The sequence below is a fragment of the Pongo pygmaeus genome, chromosome 14 (genome assembly GCF_028885625.2).
Source record: "Pongo pygmaeus isolate AG05252 chromosome 14, NHGRI_mPonPyg2-v2.0_pri, whole genome shotgun sequence".
NCBI lineage: Eukaryota > Metazoa > Chordata > Mammalia > Primates > Hominidae > Pongo > Pongo pygmaeus.
The window spans coordinates 50,698,332-50,715,438 of record NC_072387.2 but is presented as its reverse complement, the minus strand read 5'-3'; the positions used below and the strand labels follow the sequence as shown (position 1 = coordinate 50,715,438).

At 37.4% G+C, this 17,107-nt stretch overlaps 1 protein-coding gene across 9 annotated transcripts in view; it reads right to left on the bottom strand.

Annotated features, from left to right (window-relative positions):
• The window catches only part of DGKH (diacylglycerol kinase eta), a 203,389-nt gene that overhangs the window by 83,293 nt on the left and 102,989 nt on the right, over positions 1 to 17,107 (bottom strand). For 7 of the 9 annotated variants that reach the window (XR_010123554.1, XM_054446619.2, XM_063650787.1 and 4 more), the window contains exons 5-6: positions 4,823 to 4,927; positions 4,419 to 4,551 (exon numbers count right to left, since the gene is read on the bottom strand). Coding sequence is in view for 8 of the 9 variants with exons in the window: in XM_054446619.2 (XP_054302594.2) it covers positions 4,419 to 4,551; positions 4,823 to 4,927 (238 nt within the window). In the remaining variant the exon portion in view is untranslated. Of the gene's footprint in view, positions 1 to 4,418; positions 4,552 to 4,822; positions 4,928 to 6,413; positions 6,482 to 17,107 lie in introns of those variants that run through there. The other 2 variants (XM_063650789.1, XM_054446620.2) reach the window with 2 other exon arrangements.

The window sequence follows — 17,107 nt, the reverse complement described above, 5'->3', positions numbered from 1 at the left end:
ATCCCAGCACTTTGGGAGGCCGACGCAGGTGGATCACCTGAAGTCCAGAGTTCGAGACCAGCCTGGCCAACATGGTGAAACCCCGTCTCTACTAAAAATACAAAAATTAGCTGGGCGTGGTGGCGCGCGCCTGTAGTCCCAGCTACTCGAGAGGCTGAGGCAAGAGAATCGCTTGAACCTGGGAGACGGGGGTTGCAGTGAGCCAAGATCATGCCGTTGCACTCCAGCCTGGTGACAGAGTGAGACTCCATCTCAAAAAAAAAAAAGAAAATAATACTTCACTTGAATTTTGTTGCTGATAAATCCTAAGTGTGAAGACACAACACCATCAAAAGGAAGCTTAGCTTGGTGAAAATTTTTACAATGACTTACTCTCTTTTGCTCTAACATAAGTGACTACTTTAAACTGGTTGGTTAGCATCTCTAGGACTTTTCATCTATTATGGTCTTTGTCAAAAGTGGAGTCCTAAAACTATCTGCAACAGATGCCCCAGGGTGCTTTATAAGTACAAATAAGTACTTGATATCCACAGTCAATATCTGGCTTCTAAGGAGAAAAGCAGGACATAAAAGAGAGTAATGGTATAATTTCATAGCTTTTTGAAAATTTTGCCATTAAAAATCAAACAGCCCACTAAAGATAAAAAAAATCACACTTTTATAATAATAAAGTGCTTCATGTAATGAGCCTTGAAAATTACCAAGTTGCTTAATATAACATAACACTAATAATAAAACAAATCAGACTGTAATTATGGTAACTAAGAAATGAGAGTGATCAGCAGGCACTCGAATTTTGTTAGTTAACAAATTTCTCCAGACAAGTTATTGTCAAATAAAGCACTTTCCCCTGACCTGTAAAGTTATCGTTTAAAATGACAGAATTTAAAAAATAGGTCAGGCCTGGTGGCTCACGCCTGAAATCCCAGCACTTTGGGAGGCCAAGGTGGGCGGACCACCTGAGGTCGGGAGTTCGAGACCATCCTGGCCAACATGGTGAAACTCCGTCTCTACTAAAAATACAAAAATTAGCTGGGCATGGTGGCACGCGCCTGTAGTCCCAGCTACTTGGGAGGCCGAGGCATGAGAATCACTTGAACCCAGAAGGCAGAGGTTGCAATGAGCTGAGATCACACCACTGCACTCCAGCCTGGCAACAGACCAAGATTCCATCTCAAAAAAAAAAAAAAAAAAAAAATGCAGACGTAATAAGATTATGATTTTTTATTACAATATTCAGTATTTACTATACTAAATCTTTGTGAGTGTTAAAAATCAGTTAAGTGTGGTGGTTTAATCCCCACATTTCCAAAGGCCAAGGTGGGAGGATAGCTTGAGCCCAGGAGTTTGAGACCAGCCTGGGCAACATGGTGAGACCTAGTCTCTGCAAATAATAATAAAAAAAAAAAGTTAGCCAGCCATGGGTGGTGCATGCCAGTGGTGCCAGCTACTTGGGAGGCCAAGGTGGGAGAATTGCTTGCGCCTGGGCAATTAAGGCTGCAATGAGCCGTGATTGTGCCACTGCACTCCAGCCTGAGCAACAAAATGAGTCCCCCCATTGCAAAAAAAAAAAAACATTTAAGATCAAAATTCATAAATACCCATGATGACATATTTGATGCTGCTGATTTTTTTTAAATTATCATTTATCTTTTTTGGTTAAATTACTGTTTAAATAACTGTAAAGGACAATTATGCCCTGAAATTATAATTAATATTCTTGATTGACTTAGGGGATTTTTAATAAATTCTATTTTTCTGTCTCCTATTTTTCATTCATATAACATTTTATATATGCAAAGCTTTAAAATAATAACTTTAGTTATTCAATATAAATCTAGGAAACAAATCAGTATGGCTTCATTTTATTGTGGAAATGAGGGTAGAAAGGCTAGTAAATGTAGTGAAGGCTTCACACACAGGGTAGAAAGGCTAGTAAATGTAGTGAAGGCTTCACACACTGGAAGCTGAATTCTATGCTAATACAAAGTTATTCATATTCACTGTTGAACAAATTATTATATTTGCATCTGTTACAATATTTAAAACCTCTTGTATCTAATGTTTTCAGTTTTATCAAGCACGCTGCTTATTCAGATTTTAGGGGGTTTTCAAAAGTGTAAGTATGACTTTGATTATGATGAAATCCAGAATAACCATATTCTCATAAAATATAAAAAGGCAAATTTTATATTTATTAAACCCTTGGGATTTATAAAATCTTCTGCTATGGTTCTGAAAATACTAATAGGCAAGATACTGCAGATTAAAAAATTTTTACCAGCAAAGGAAATGAATACTAATATATAATTTTCTTTAAAAAATTATTTAATCCAATAATTGAGACTTTTTAAAAGTCTTGAAAATTACATTATTTATAGAAGAATATAACAAATTTATTTGTTTTGTTTTGTTTTTTTGGAGACAGAGTTTCACTCTTGTTGCCTAGGCTGGAGTGCAATGGCCCGATCTCTGCTCACTGCAACCTCCAACTCCCGGGTTCAAGCAATTCTCCTGCCTTAGCCTCCAGAGTAGCTGGGATCACAGGCATGCACCACCACACCTCGCTAATTTTGTATTTTTAGTAGACACGGGGTTTCTCCATGTTGGTCAGGCTGGTCTTGAACTCCCAACCTCAGGTGATCCGCCTGCCTCGGCCTCCCGAAGTGCTGGGATTACAGGCGTGAGCCACCGTGCCCGGCTGAATATAACAAATTTATTTAAAGACTTTTAAGTTTCTTATTCTCACCAAATAATGTAATTTTCATTTTTCTTTTAAAATGCTTAGAAAAATATTCAGTCATTCCACTACTGACTCAATTTTTAAATAAAAGTATTTAATAATGTATAACACTCAAATCAGAAGGGTACCACAGAGTGTCTCAGATGTGGTGTATTTTCAGCATTTTTGGAATAAAGATTTTAGTAAAATCTTTAAAATAATACCATATAATATTACAGACCTGGTAGGAGTTATTCAGCTCTATGTGAATCCTTTTAGATTACTAAAGTCATAATAAAGGCCAATCAGATCTCTTTTGCAATCATTCTTTAAGTCTAAAAAGAAAGCTTTAATGCCTTCTCCAAATTTTCTCCTTCATGAATTTTAATGCATCAAGCCCATGATGCAAATTTGGAATAAGTTTCTTACAAAACAGTTACAAACTTCTTACAATTTATTTAACTAGAAAAGTAGTTTTATTGTATGTATTCTCTCATTTAGTTTTTATAGTGATTCTATGAGACATAAATGACTATTATCCCCATCTTATCGATGAGGACAGGAAAGCCTAAGTGAGTTAAACAACTTCTTCTGGTTATAGTTTGTAATGGTGGAAGTGGAAGAGGGTTTGACTGAAGAGCTCTATTCTTAACCACTATGCTGTATCATATTAAATAGTTGAAATAATGACATATCACAGATTTTATAGTTTAAAATCAATTAAGGCTGTGACTCTATTACTACTTTATTAATTATAAATAAGTGATATTGCAAATTACTTAAGAAATTTTTGGATTAGAGAAAAAAAGCTGGTATTATTATTATCATATATAGTTCAAAAAGTAGTATATAACAGTGTAATCACTGAAGTATGAAATAAAATAAATCTAAAGAAGTTATGAGTTTTCTGTTGGCAATTATTAATGTATTTGCTTTTGGTGGTCACTGCTCTTATATTAAAAATAACTCACAAATCTGCTCATGCCTCTTTGGGAGGCCAGTGTGGGAGGATTGCTTGAGCCCAGGAGTTTGAAACCAGCCTGGGCAACATAGTGAGATCTTGTCTCTAGAAACTTAAAAAAAAAAGATTAGCCAGGTGTGGTGGTGCTTGACTGTAGTCCCAGCTACTAGGGAGACTGAGGTAGGAGGATCGTTTGAGCCCAGGAGGCTGAAGCTGCAGGGAGACTTGATCATGCCACTGCATTCCAAGATGGGTGACAGAGTGAGACCCCTTCTCGAAACAAAACAAAATAACAACAGCATAGGCCTTATTTATAGAAAATTTTAAGGAAATTAAAAAGGATGATACCTATTCAGATCAAACAAATGAAATGAAAGAAAACAATATTTAAAACAATGCAATATAATTAACAATCAGAAATTCTGCCAAAGAGTATATACTGTCCTCACAAGAAGTTTTGCTCACCATAATCAACTAGAATAAAGAATACCAGAATGATTACACAAGGTCCAAAGATTTTTTTTTTAGACAGTAGTTCCTAGCTTCTTGGGGGTAAAATGCTGTATCGTGATTTACATTTCCTTTAAATGACTATGTTTTTTTTTCTGAGCAAAAATATTTTCCAAGCTAGTCCTATGTGTGGAAAGCTCAATTTTAAGCTACAATAAAACCAGTGGCAGCATGTCTACAGTATGGTCACTGTTGGGAGAAAACACATGCTAGGTGCTACAGTACCTTCGCAGGACAGGCCATGGGAGGTGACTCCAGAAAGACTCTCTCTGCACACGTTACAGAAGGTGGGTCGGGCGTGGGAGCAGGCGTACCAGTTGTGCATCCCTGAGAAATGTTCCACATTAAACTGGGCCACCTAGAAATGAGATGTGAGGACAGATTTGCCAAGCCAGTGAACAAGGCTACAGATGCTGAACTGTTTGGAATGCATATAGTTATGGTCAAATTTTCAAATCCATCATTTTTAAAACCAAAGCACTTTGCTTTAAGCTAAGAATTTCAAAATCTGGTTTAAACAAGTTGCTGAATGAGTGTACACATACTTAAGTTTGCACAGTAGAGCTCTAGCCCTTTGGTTAACATTTATTTCCTAAGAACACGAGATGAAAGAAAAGACGCCATTTTACCTCGTAGGGTTCTCTGGTCTGTACAGACTTCAGTGAGCTGATCCAATCCTCCATCTCCTTTCTGTTCTCAGCACACAGCATTAGCCTTCTGAATGGAGTGATGATCTGAAAGGGATAATTCAATCTAATGATTGTTAATACCCAAAGAGAAAGATTGTTGCAAAACCTAACATCTTCTGAGGTAATTCCATTTCTAACTTGAGTCTTTATTTCTTATGTTTTTGTAATCTGTATGATAAAAATAATGTGGTCTAGGAAAGAAAAAGCCTAAGGAGTTTTTCTACCTTTGATCCTTTTGCTACTTACTTGGGATCTTTAGCCCTTTTTTCTAAGGCTATGGACCCAAATACACAATGCATTCTTATTCCATGAAATACATCTTACAAACTGATTTTAAATATACTTCAAAATAATTCATAGTAAGCTTAGCAGGAATACATAGTTTTCAATATGGATAACATTTTTAAATTAAAAATCAAAGGAATGCAATATTAAATGATTTCTTAAATTTTTTTTTTTTTTTTAGTAGAGGCAGGGTTTCACCATGTTGGCCAGGATGGTCTGGATCTCTTGACCTTGTGATCCGCCCACCTTGGCCTCCCAAAGTGCTGGGATTACAGCCATGAGCCACTGCGCCCAGCCACCTAATTGATTTATTATGGTATCAAGAATATTCTGCTAATATTTAAATAATATTGAGTTTACATATCACTTCCACTGTCTATTTTACTGATTTATGAAGATCCTTCCCCCATTGTGTAGAACTCCACTGTACTAGTATTTAGTGAGAGCAGGGACAAAGAATAACCATAAACATCCTTTTGTTGGCTTTAGGGAAGAAAAGAATTGCGGCTTTTATCTTTTTTCATGTCATTAAAAAGGCAACTTAATTACATTAAGGACCTTAAAGCAAGTGGAATGAAAACTTCACACTGTCATAGGATCAAAGTGCTTCAAAGTAAGATTCTGAAATGACTTGAAAGAAGCCCCTACTTATTTGTGAATACAGTATTCTGGTTGGAATCTCGAAGTTACTAAATCCTACACATTTACTGTCAAGAAGAGATCATTTATTTACTTGCAGAACAAGAGAAAAATGTTGCATTCCTACCTGGAAACTATTTCCAAAGAATAAAGCACATATCTATTTATATATCAAATAAGAATTTTTCTCAAGTTAAAAGCTTCTTGATAAAGTGATAAGTCTAAATATTACATTGGATTATAGAGCAGATTTCACAAGTAATGAAAAAGCAATAATCTTCTAAAACAAACAAACAAAAAATCCTTCCCAAAAGGAATAAACTAGTAAGCCTAAATCATTACTATTCATCTTAGAAAATAAGTCCAATATTCAAAACAATAAAACAATAGAGAGATCCATCCAGTCTTAGCTACTCACGAGTCATTGCCGCCTCTCATTTGTCGTGGGTTTAGGCTACAGAGTCCTTCCTTAAACCCAGAAGCTTTGAATACATCTAACAGGCACTCACCCTTAAATACAGCCAGCCAAAAGTCACATGGAAGAGGAGCACCAATCAGTCAGCTCTGGATATTTGTTAATTGCATATGAAATTGAAGAGAAACTCACTTTTGCATTTTCTTGTTTTCCACGACCCTCTTTGGATAAAGCTTATTAACAGTTGGTCACTTCTCTTCCTGAATAAATAGTTAATGCAAAGAACAATGCCTCTCATTACTTAGGAGCCAAATGGATGCTTTATTGCTTCAAAATGTTTTTCTAGGACAGCTCATGAGATGCAGCAGAGAGGTACCATTAAATCATAATACACTCCTGGCTCTAATGACTGGCACAGCATTTCAGAGTCTCCAAGTTTCACTGATGTTTTCTGAATAAATATTGTCTCTAGCATTTATTGTATTTATTTTTTGCTACCTTATATGATGTAACTCTAAGGAGTCCCTCTCCTTCCCTTATATGAGATAAAGTATCATGAGACAAGCATTATTCAGACAAATAAACCAGGCTTGCTATTTTGTTCTTTAACTTTGTTCTTTGCTGAATTCTAAGTAAAGCATGATGACTAATGGTTTTAACTGTCTTTAGTGCCTTTACATTAAATGTCTTGTAAAGTCATTGTGAATTCAAGAAAAAGGGGAGAAAGAAGGATAAAGAATAACTTCTAATTTTTCTTTGTGTATTTGGAATTACACAAATGCCTCAATTCTAAATGATTTCAGCAATATAAACCATGTGTGCTTATACACTAATAAAGTAAAATGTATACATTTGCAATTTCTCCTTTTCAATAAAAACTTGTTTTAAAGTGAACAGTAACGAGCAAGGAAAGATCATAACACATTTAATACAGTTACTTTTTCCAGAGGCAAAAAAAATTGGAAAATTATTTTGATTTATAGGCCTTGTGATTAAGAAATCTACTGATTAGATTTGTCCATAGACAGCAACTGCTAAAAGAACATTAATTGTAACACACCCCCAGATGCTACCGTGGGGCTGGAGCCCAAAAGCACTCACACCTGCCCCAGGACCTGCTCGCCCACGTGCTCCCCCCCTCCCACAATGGGTTTGAACTTGGCCTAGTGAAACAAGCCACTCCTCCTACCCCTGTCACAGGTCCTGCAGAGGAGTCCAGGGAACTGTCCCCTCTTAATGTATTTAAGCCTGTATTTCAGAGTCATGGTCCTAACTGTTACTTCACAGAAGACTCTGGTTCACCAGAGCATCAAAAATAGAGGTGATAGTGAAACCATCAAGAATAAAGAGGTCCCTGTGCAGCTGTGCCCTCCTGCCCTGCCTTCCATGGGAAAAGGACATGACAAACGACTTGGCCTTGAGAAATCACCAAGAAAGGCTTCATGTGTTACTTGTTGGGGTATCTTATTATGTGATTTTTATATATATATATATATATGTTTGTGTGTGTATGTGTGTGTATACATGTGTATATATATGTGTGTGTGTATATATATATCTATATACATATATAATCATATGTTCAATAATAAACCTCCATTTCTTTTGAAGACTATTGGTCAAAGCTAGAATTTAATTTCACCACCATTTCTTTTGAAGACTATTGGTCAAAGCTAGAATTCAATTTCACCACCATTTCTTTTGAAGACTATTGGACAAAGCTAGAATTTAATTTCTTAGAATTCAAACAAATTACAGTTATTAATGTTTAGTCAATCCACATTGTACTATTTTCCTATTGCCGTTGTAACAAATTATCACAATTTTAGTGGCTTAAAACAACACAAATGTACTCTCTTAAAGTTGTAGATTTCAGAAGTTTAAAATCAAGATGTTGAACAAAATGACAATAACAAATAACCCATTAAAAAGTGGGCAAAGGACAGGAACAGACGTTTTTCAAAAGACATACAAATGGCCAAGAAGCATATAAAAAAAATGCTCAACATCACTCATGAGAAATGCAAACTAAAACCACAATGAGACACCATCTTAGAGCAGTCATTAAAAAGTCAAAAAACAACAAGTATTAGCAAGAATGTGGAGCAAAGGGAATGCTTGTACACTGTTGGTGTGAATGTAAATTAGTACAACATCTATGGAAAACAGTATAGAGATTTCTCAAAGAACTAAAAATTGTACTACCATTTGACCCAGCAATCTCACTACTGGGTATCTATCTACAGGAAAAGAAATCACTACATTAAAAAGATACCTGCACTCATATGTTTATTACAACACTATTAACAATAGCAAAGATATGGAATCAACCTAAGTATCCAGTATCCATCAACAGATGATTGTATAAAGAAAATGTGATATAAATATATATTTTATTCTTTTTTATGACTGAGTAGTATTCCATGGTGTATATGTGTGTGTGTGTGTGTATATAAGTGAAACTACATATATATGTATATACATACACACACACACACACACACACACACACACACACACACCATGGAATACTACTCAGTCATAAAAAAGAATAAAATAATGTCTTCTGCAGAATAATGGATGGAACTAGAGGCCATTAATCTTCAGTGAAATAACTCAGAAGCAGAAGTACCACATGTTCTCACTTACATGTGGGAGTTAAATAATGTGTACACATGTACATAGTGTGGAATAATGGACACTGGAGACTCTAAAGGGTGGCAGGGGGGTGACTGATGATGAATTACTTAATTTGCACAATGTGCACTATTCAGGTGATGGTTACACTAAAAACCCAGACTTCACCACTATGCAATATATCCATGTAATAAAGCTGCTCCTGTACCCTCTAAATCTATTTTTAAAAATGAATAAAATAAAATAAAGATGTTGGGAGGGCTCCATTCCTTCCAGAGACTCTAGACTGTAGAGAAGAATCCATGTCTTTGCCTTTCTCAGCTTCTAGGGTCTGCCTACCTTCCTCGGCTTGCAGCCCCTTCCTTGCATCTCTCCAACCTCTTGCCTTCATAGTCACATCTTCCCTGACTCTCTGATTCCTCTTGCTTCCCTCTTATTGCACTGGGCCCACCTAGATAATCCAGGATCATCTCATATGAAGATCACATGATCACAATTACAAAGTTTCTTTTGCCAGGTAAGGTGCCACTCATTCCGTAAGTTCCAGGGATTAGGATGTGAACATCTATTCACATCCTATTATTCAGCCTACCATTATTCAGCCTACCACACCCATTAAAAAAACATAATAAATAATTATAAACTTTGATATTGTAATAAACTGGTAAATCAATAACACCTGAAATCTATTTTCTTATATTCATAATTTCAATAATATCAGTCAATATCTATGGTTACAAACAACCAAAGGAACTAATAATTAAGCTCATTAAACATAGGACACTTATGGGGCTCTGATTTTGATAAATAAACAGAAGGATTACTTCTGCAGCATCTTACATTTTCAAAGTGCTTTGCTATCAATATGATCATATTCACCATCTCATTTAATCTTCCATGTAACTGGTGTATATAAGAGGTAAAAAGAAATGTAACTTTTTTAATAAGTCACGGAGGCAGAAGATATAGTCAGGTCTTTCGGCTTTAAATCACAACCTCTTTCTCCTGTTATACCAGACAAATAGGGCCTATTTCTCAGGCTCCTTCATGTAGTCCATAGAACCCTGTCTAGGGCACAATCCATTTTGCTAATTTTGTTATATGGAGCTCTAAGATTTCAAAGGTCATAAAAAACAACTGTTCGACAGAAATAAAAGGGTTAAGATATGGAAAGAAAGTTTCAGATTGCCAATAACAAAATTATTTTTCCTATCATAATTTTTAAAATAATTAAGCATAGGCCGGGCACGGTGGCTCACGCCTGTAATCCCAGCACTTTGGGAGGCCGAGGCGGGCGGATCACTAGGTCAGGATATCGAGACCATCCTGGCTAACATGGTGAAACCCCGTCTCTACTAAAAATACAAAAAATAAAAAAATAAAATAAAAAAATAATAATTAAGCATAATTTCATTTAGCTATATAATACATAGCTATGTCTTATTACTAAAATTGGTTTTAAAAATCTAAAAAGTACTTAGTACTCTAAGAACAGACTAAAGTCAATTAATACTACACTGCCAATATAAAGCAAGCATATTTTACAAGGTAAATAAAAGAACTCAAAACTGATAGGCAAGCCACACGAATCTGCAGCATAATTCTATGTAGTTTGCCTAGTGTTTGCAAGTTTGTGAGCTCCCTGTGAGTTCAATATCCAAGTGTTTGAAAAATAAGAGTTTTCTGGTTTTCCCTTATAACTTTATCTAAGAAGGTCTCCCCTTTTATTCTCCATCACAACATGCTATTCTTATGTTTATAGCACTTTTCTCCACTTACATATTAACATTTGATTTGCTGCACCCACTTCATGTCTGTTTTGTGACTTTATTCTAAAAGACAATCCAACAACAAAGTATGTTAATGTTTTCAGTGATGGGCAAAGGTGAAGGGTTAGATAAGCTATAAGGTTGTGAGCAAAGTGCGGAAGGTCACCTATTGTGATAGTTTAAAACTTACACTCTCCATTTGAATCCATCCGTTTATTCATTAGAAAATACAAAGTATTCCTATTTTCTGCCAAACAATGTTGCAGCCTCCAGGAAACAGAAATGAAATACCCCGTCCTTTCACTCAGAGAGCTCACAGTCCAATGGGGGAACACAGATAAGTGAAACTAATTTCAGTGGAGTAGGTTCCTGTCATCTTCTAAACCACTTGGCATGGCTTACAAGACCCTTCATGATCTGAACTGTATCTATGCTTTCAATATCTGGGGTGCAATGAGAACACAGTGAAGGGGAAACTAACCAAGACTAAAGGATCTGAGAATGCTTTGTTGGGGAAGAAGATACCCAAATAACAAGGGAGGAAGAGGTCAGGAGCGATGCCTCATGTCTGTAATCCCAGCAATTCAGGAGGCCAACGTGGGAAGATTACTTGAGGCCAGAAGTTTTGAGACCAGCCTGGGCAATATCACAAGGCCCCATCTCTACAAAAACTTAAAAATTAGCCTGGCATGGTGGCTTATGCCTGGGAAAGCTGAAGCAGGAGGATCACCTGAGCCCAGGAGATTGAGGCTACAGTGAGCTATGATCACGCCACTGCACTCCAGCCCAGGCAAGAGTGAGACTTGTCTCAAAAAAAAAAAAAAAAAAAAAAAGTGGGGTGGGGTTGTGGGTGGGAAGGCCAAGTAAGGTTTCCTGTGTATGTCTGCGGGGAAGAAGCCACAAGGAGGTAGAGGAGAAGGCATGGATACTGTAAGCCAAGGGATACATGAACACATTGAAGAAGAGAGACCAGGCAGGGGCTGGGTATTGTAAATAGTGTGATGTGACAACCATGGGCTGCAAATGGAAAATAAAATCAGAGGGGCAATTATGAGGAACCTTTTAACCACACTAAAGAGTACAGATTTGATCCTAAAAGTGACAGAGCACGGCTACTAAACGGCTTTAAGCCAGGAAGAGACACAAACCAGATACTCATTTTAGGAAGATAACTGGCAGGGCAGCAGTGTAGATGGTCCACTTGGTGGTGGAAAGCCGTGGTGGGAGACTCTTATTAAATGGCAGGAAAGACATGGCAGGACATGAGTTAGGGATTCAGTGAGGCTGCTGTGCATAGGAGCACTCCATGAAGATTTCAGCAGCTGACAGAGATAAAAAAGGATTCCATAGATTTTTAGGAGGTAGAATTCATGGGACTTGCTAACTCATTGTGAGGAGTGACCGTGAGGGAGGGTTTAGATGACTCCATTATTCACGTTTGGAGTTGAAATCATTTCACAAGTCCAAAATACTAAGATTTACCATTTATGGAGTAATTATAACAGGCCAGGTATATCATCTCATTTCATCCACATAATTCAAAGAGTGGCAAGCAGTCCTTTGCTGGGAGGACCCTAAGGCTTAGAAAGGTTTGCAACTTGTCCAAGGTCACAAAGTGTAGGTAAGATTTGAAACTATATCTGCCTTCCTCCCTAGCCATCTACGAGAGAATGAAGGAATGGCAAAGAATTTACTGACATTATCCTGAAAGGACAGGCAGAAAAGACTGCATGTGCTGCTCACTTTTTCTCCCCTTAAGAACAATATTTAGGGCTGCTGCCAGTTGCATCTCAACCTTATACCTTACTGTGCATTTTTAAATGGTGAGCAAGAAAGGAAATGCAAAAGTGCTGGCTAATAATAATAATAGTAATAATGACTTCATTCACTAACATAGGCAAGTCTATGTAAACCAGGCACCTTCCGAGAACAAAATATTTACAAGATATATATTAACACAGAGCATTGTTTTGGAACTATTACAACGCACATGGGAAACTGAGAAGTTTTTTCAGTATTAATTGTAATTACAGGGATCACAGTGACTTCAGAAATTATTTATGTAGGCTTTCACACACACTCCCACTGTAAATTAGCAGTATTAGTTAATGGACACATTAAATGTTTTACCATTCATTTAATATTTTCAGACTGTACCAGAGATTGGAACAATCCATTAGTCTCATTCCCTTGGCACAAGCTCTTTTAGTTTATAACGGTAAATGGCTTTGTACAAGACACATATGTAATGGGAAATTTCAAAACAAAATAATTATCTTGTTTTGTACTGGTCACCACAAAACTAAAATATTTTTAAAACCTAAATTTTCCATTACACCATAATCATACTTAAGGAATGGAAAATATATTTGAGTATGCTAAAAACTTCAAAAGAACTATGAAAATGATACCAAAAAAGTATTTTAAGCCATTTTAATAGTGTTTAAAGCTGTTCTCTGAATTGACTGCAGGACTGCAGAAACCCATTACCTGGGTATCTCACATCACTTCAAATTCACCATGTCCGGACCTGAAGTCTTCTTTTCACAACCCCCACTACCAACCTGCTTTTATTCCCATTTTCAACCCTTAATTAAAGGCATTATTTATATACCAATCCTCCCCAAATCAGTAACTCCACATTCACTTCCTCCTCTCCTTCTCCCCTCCCTTTGGCCACAGAGCTCTCCAGTCCTTGTGGACAAAGTCTCTCATCTAGCCCTTCCTTCCTTCCCAGTGCAGACAAGCTAATCTATGTCCTTATCCTGGTTTCCCTGAACATCCTGACAGTGTCTAAGGTGGTCTTCCTGCTGAATTCATCACTCCTATCAAATCCATTCCAGAAGGTGGGTCCCATGTAGCATTTTTTAAAATTCTGAATAGGCAATAAACATTTATGATACAAAATTCAAAATGTATTTAGAATGAAAAGCACATATCCCTCCTAAGCCTGCCCCCAGCTACTGACTTCCTTTACTGAAGGCAACTATTTATCTTCTTGTGTTTCTCTCCAGGGATATTCTATCCATATACAACAACTATATGCTCTGTTGAGGTTTAAATGCATGCATGTGTGCACACACACAAACACACACACAGTAACATCTTACAATTCACACTGTTTCCCATCTGGCTTTTCCCACTGAATCAAACTTGAAGTTTGGTATGTATTGTTACAGACAGAACTCATTCATCTTTTTAATGGCTGCATAACATTCCATTGCATGATATATTTCACAATCTACTCCAATCAGTCTCTAACTTGTGCATTTGGGTTGTTTCCAATCTTTTGCTATTACAATGTGCAATCATATCCTTGTATACATGTCTTTGTACACATAAATGGCACACTTCACTACGCCCGCTGATTCTAGATAATGATAGTAGTGAAGGCACTGATGAATCTAAGGACTTGAAAACCTTTCTTTACACTCTGTCCTATAAAGTGTGTGTCCTGATACTGTGTTAAACTTCAGGCTAACACCTTTTAGAAGTTTATCTACAGTCATTTTGAGGATAGTCACGTCTGTCCTTGCTGGTGGACGTGATTCTACATTTTCCTAAAAAGGCCCATGCAACCTAAAGTATATTCATATGAATACTTTACCTGTACAAAAAAAAAAAACTCTCCCCAAAATCTGAATTCTTACAAAGGCTCCAAAGGGAGAAGGATTAATTGCTTTGTACTGACAGCTTTTCTCACATTATGGTTCTAACAAATGGGGCAGCTCTAATAATATTGTTGAGTAACTGGGAAAAATTAGTTATTGTTAGCACCCTTTATTGACGGAATTTTGAAAATTAAAGTGACCAAAATTTATGCAGAAACCAGATCACAAAGGCCAAACACTCAGCCTACTGCTCTTACAAACATGAGATCTATAACACAGAATGCTGTGACTCTTGCCACTTGAAATATTAGGCCTGTGTGGCTGCTAGTTACTCCCCCAGTAGCTAACTACTGTCAGACATTTCATACTAAATAGTGTTATGCTAGATTATTACAAAGCATTAATGAAGTATGTCAAAGCATCCCCTACCAACAAGAAACCCTACCAACTGATTCCAACAAACTACATCACTGGGCATTGCCTGGTGTTTGGATCAATGGAAGACATGGCTGATGTCTTGGCCTTACCAAGTCCTGATGTCAAGAGCCAGGGCTGTTGTGTAGCCACACCTTCTAAGATGTCAGCTCTCTTTAATAGTTTCTTACTACTAATCTGTTTATTTCCAAGATACAAAGACTAACTTCTGCCTTGAGTTCCATCTCAGTGGGAGCAGCTTACCAGAAGGTTCCAAGAGTATCCTGACAGCTGGCCAACCCTCCACCCCAACCCTGAGTTCCAGGATTGTCCCAAAGACCTTAGATGTGCTACCAGCAAGTCTCAACCTGTGGCAACCAACAAAATAAACAACTAAAAAATAAAATCTCCAACTAGATAACACTCAACCTATCTGTTGTCAACAGGAAGATCTTGCTTCTGACTTCCCTTGTTGGTTGCTGACTAGATTGTCATTTGTCTCTCCTAAGTACAAACCTACCTTTGCCTTCACAAATTGAGATTTGGGCTCAGCGAAGCTTAAACTGGATCCAGAGACCACAAAAATGTGTAAGGAAGAAACCAGTAAATAGAAAATCTCTTTTTGCCAGAAACTAATTTCATGATTTTCTTGTTGGAAATTAAATACTTACGTAAGACTAAAATGCAAAGGGGAATCAAAATTGCTAATCCTCTCTCATCCATTAAAGACAATCAACCTAGTGACCGCAAGAATCAATGCCATGGCACAAGCACTTTAATCACTGGTAGCTGGTACACTGTTCTAGGTGAGCTTTCTTCTCACTTGAAGGTAATAAGGATTCACTAGGAATGGCCAGACTAGACTAAATCCTATTTAAAAGGGTGGGCTTTTACTTGGTTATTGTGATTTTACTGTCTAATGGAACCAAAATCTGTGAGGTGTAACAGTGTGTTCATATTTTTAAAGCATTTCATACAGGACGTAAAGCCCAATTCTGGAGTTGTCAATAAGACCAGGTGTGATGGACATGCAACCCCTTTCGTTTTTTTTTTGAGACACAGTCTCACTCTATCACCCAAGCAAGAGTGCAGTGGCACGATCTCAGCTCAATTTCTGCCTCCAGAGTTCAAGCAATCCTCCTGTCTCTGCCTCCCGCGTAGCTGGAATTACAGGCACGCGCCACCATGCCCTGCCCATTTTTGTATTTTTAGTAGAGAAGGGGTTTCACCATGTTGGCCAGGCTGGTCTCTAACTCCAGGCCTCAGGTGATCCACCTGCCTCGGCCTCCCAACATGCTAGGATTACAGGCGTGAGCCACCGGGTCTGGCCCACTGAACCCCTTACCTTCACCCTAAGATTTTCGTGCACATCACTGGGGGCCTCTTCAGGGTGATTCAGGACTCCACCAGGCTTGGGTTGTTCACGAGGCATAGGGTTGCAAACATCTCCGGGATTTTCCGGAGAGTTTGAGCACCATGCCTCCCTACTATACCTTATTTCTTAACAGATATAGTTAAGAAACTGTAGTTAACACCAAAGATTCTGGCTTTCAATGAGGTTATGGAACATAAAAAATCTTGGCAAACAGAACTCCATCATGCTAGCCAGGACAGAACTGTCAAGATATCAAAACTCTTCAGAGCTCTGCTGTTTCAATGAGATAGTTATTGTGTATCAGACTCTCTTTTGCTAATATCCAGATATTTATAGTGGGAATTAAAAAAAATTTTTTTTAGTTATTTCTTGCCTTCTGCTAGCTTTTGAATGTGTTTGCTCTTGCTTCTCCAGTTCTTTTAATTGTGATGTTAGAAATAACTAAGATCACAGCGGAACTAAAGGAAATACAGACACAAAAAACCCTTCAAAAAATCAATGAATCCAGGAGCTGGTTTTTTGAAAAGATCAACAAAATTGATAGACCGCTAGCAAGACTAATAAAGAAGAAAAGAGAGAAGAATCAAATAGACGCAATAAAAAATGATAAAGGGGATATCACAATCGATCCCACAGAAATACAAACTACCATCAGAGAATACTACAAACACCTCTACGCAAATAAACTAGAAAATCTAGAAGAAATGGATAAATTCCTCAACACATACACCCTCTCAAGACAAAACCAGGAAGAGGTTGAATCTCTGAATAGATCAATAACAGGCCCTGAAATTGAGGCAATAATTAATAGCTTACCAACGAAAAAAAGTCCAGGACCAGATGGATTCACAGCCGAATTCTACCAGAGGTACAACGAGGAGCTGGTACCATTCCTTCTGAAACTATTCCAATCAATAGAAAAAGAGGGAATCCTCCCTAACTCATTTTATAAGGCCAGCATCTTCCTGATACCAAAGCCTGGCAGAGACACGACAAAAAAAGAGAATTTTATACCAATATCCCTGATGAACATTGATGCAAAACTCCTCAATAAAATACTGGCAAACCGAATCCAGCAGC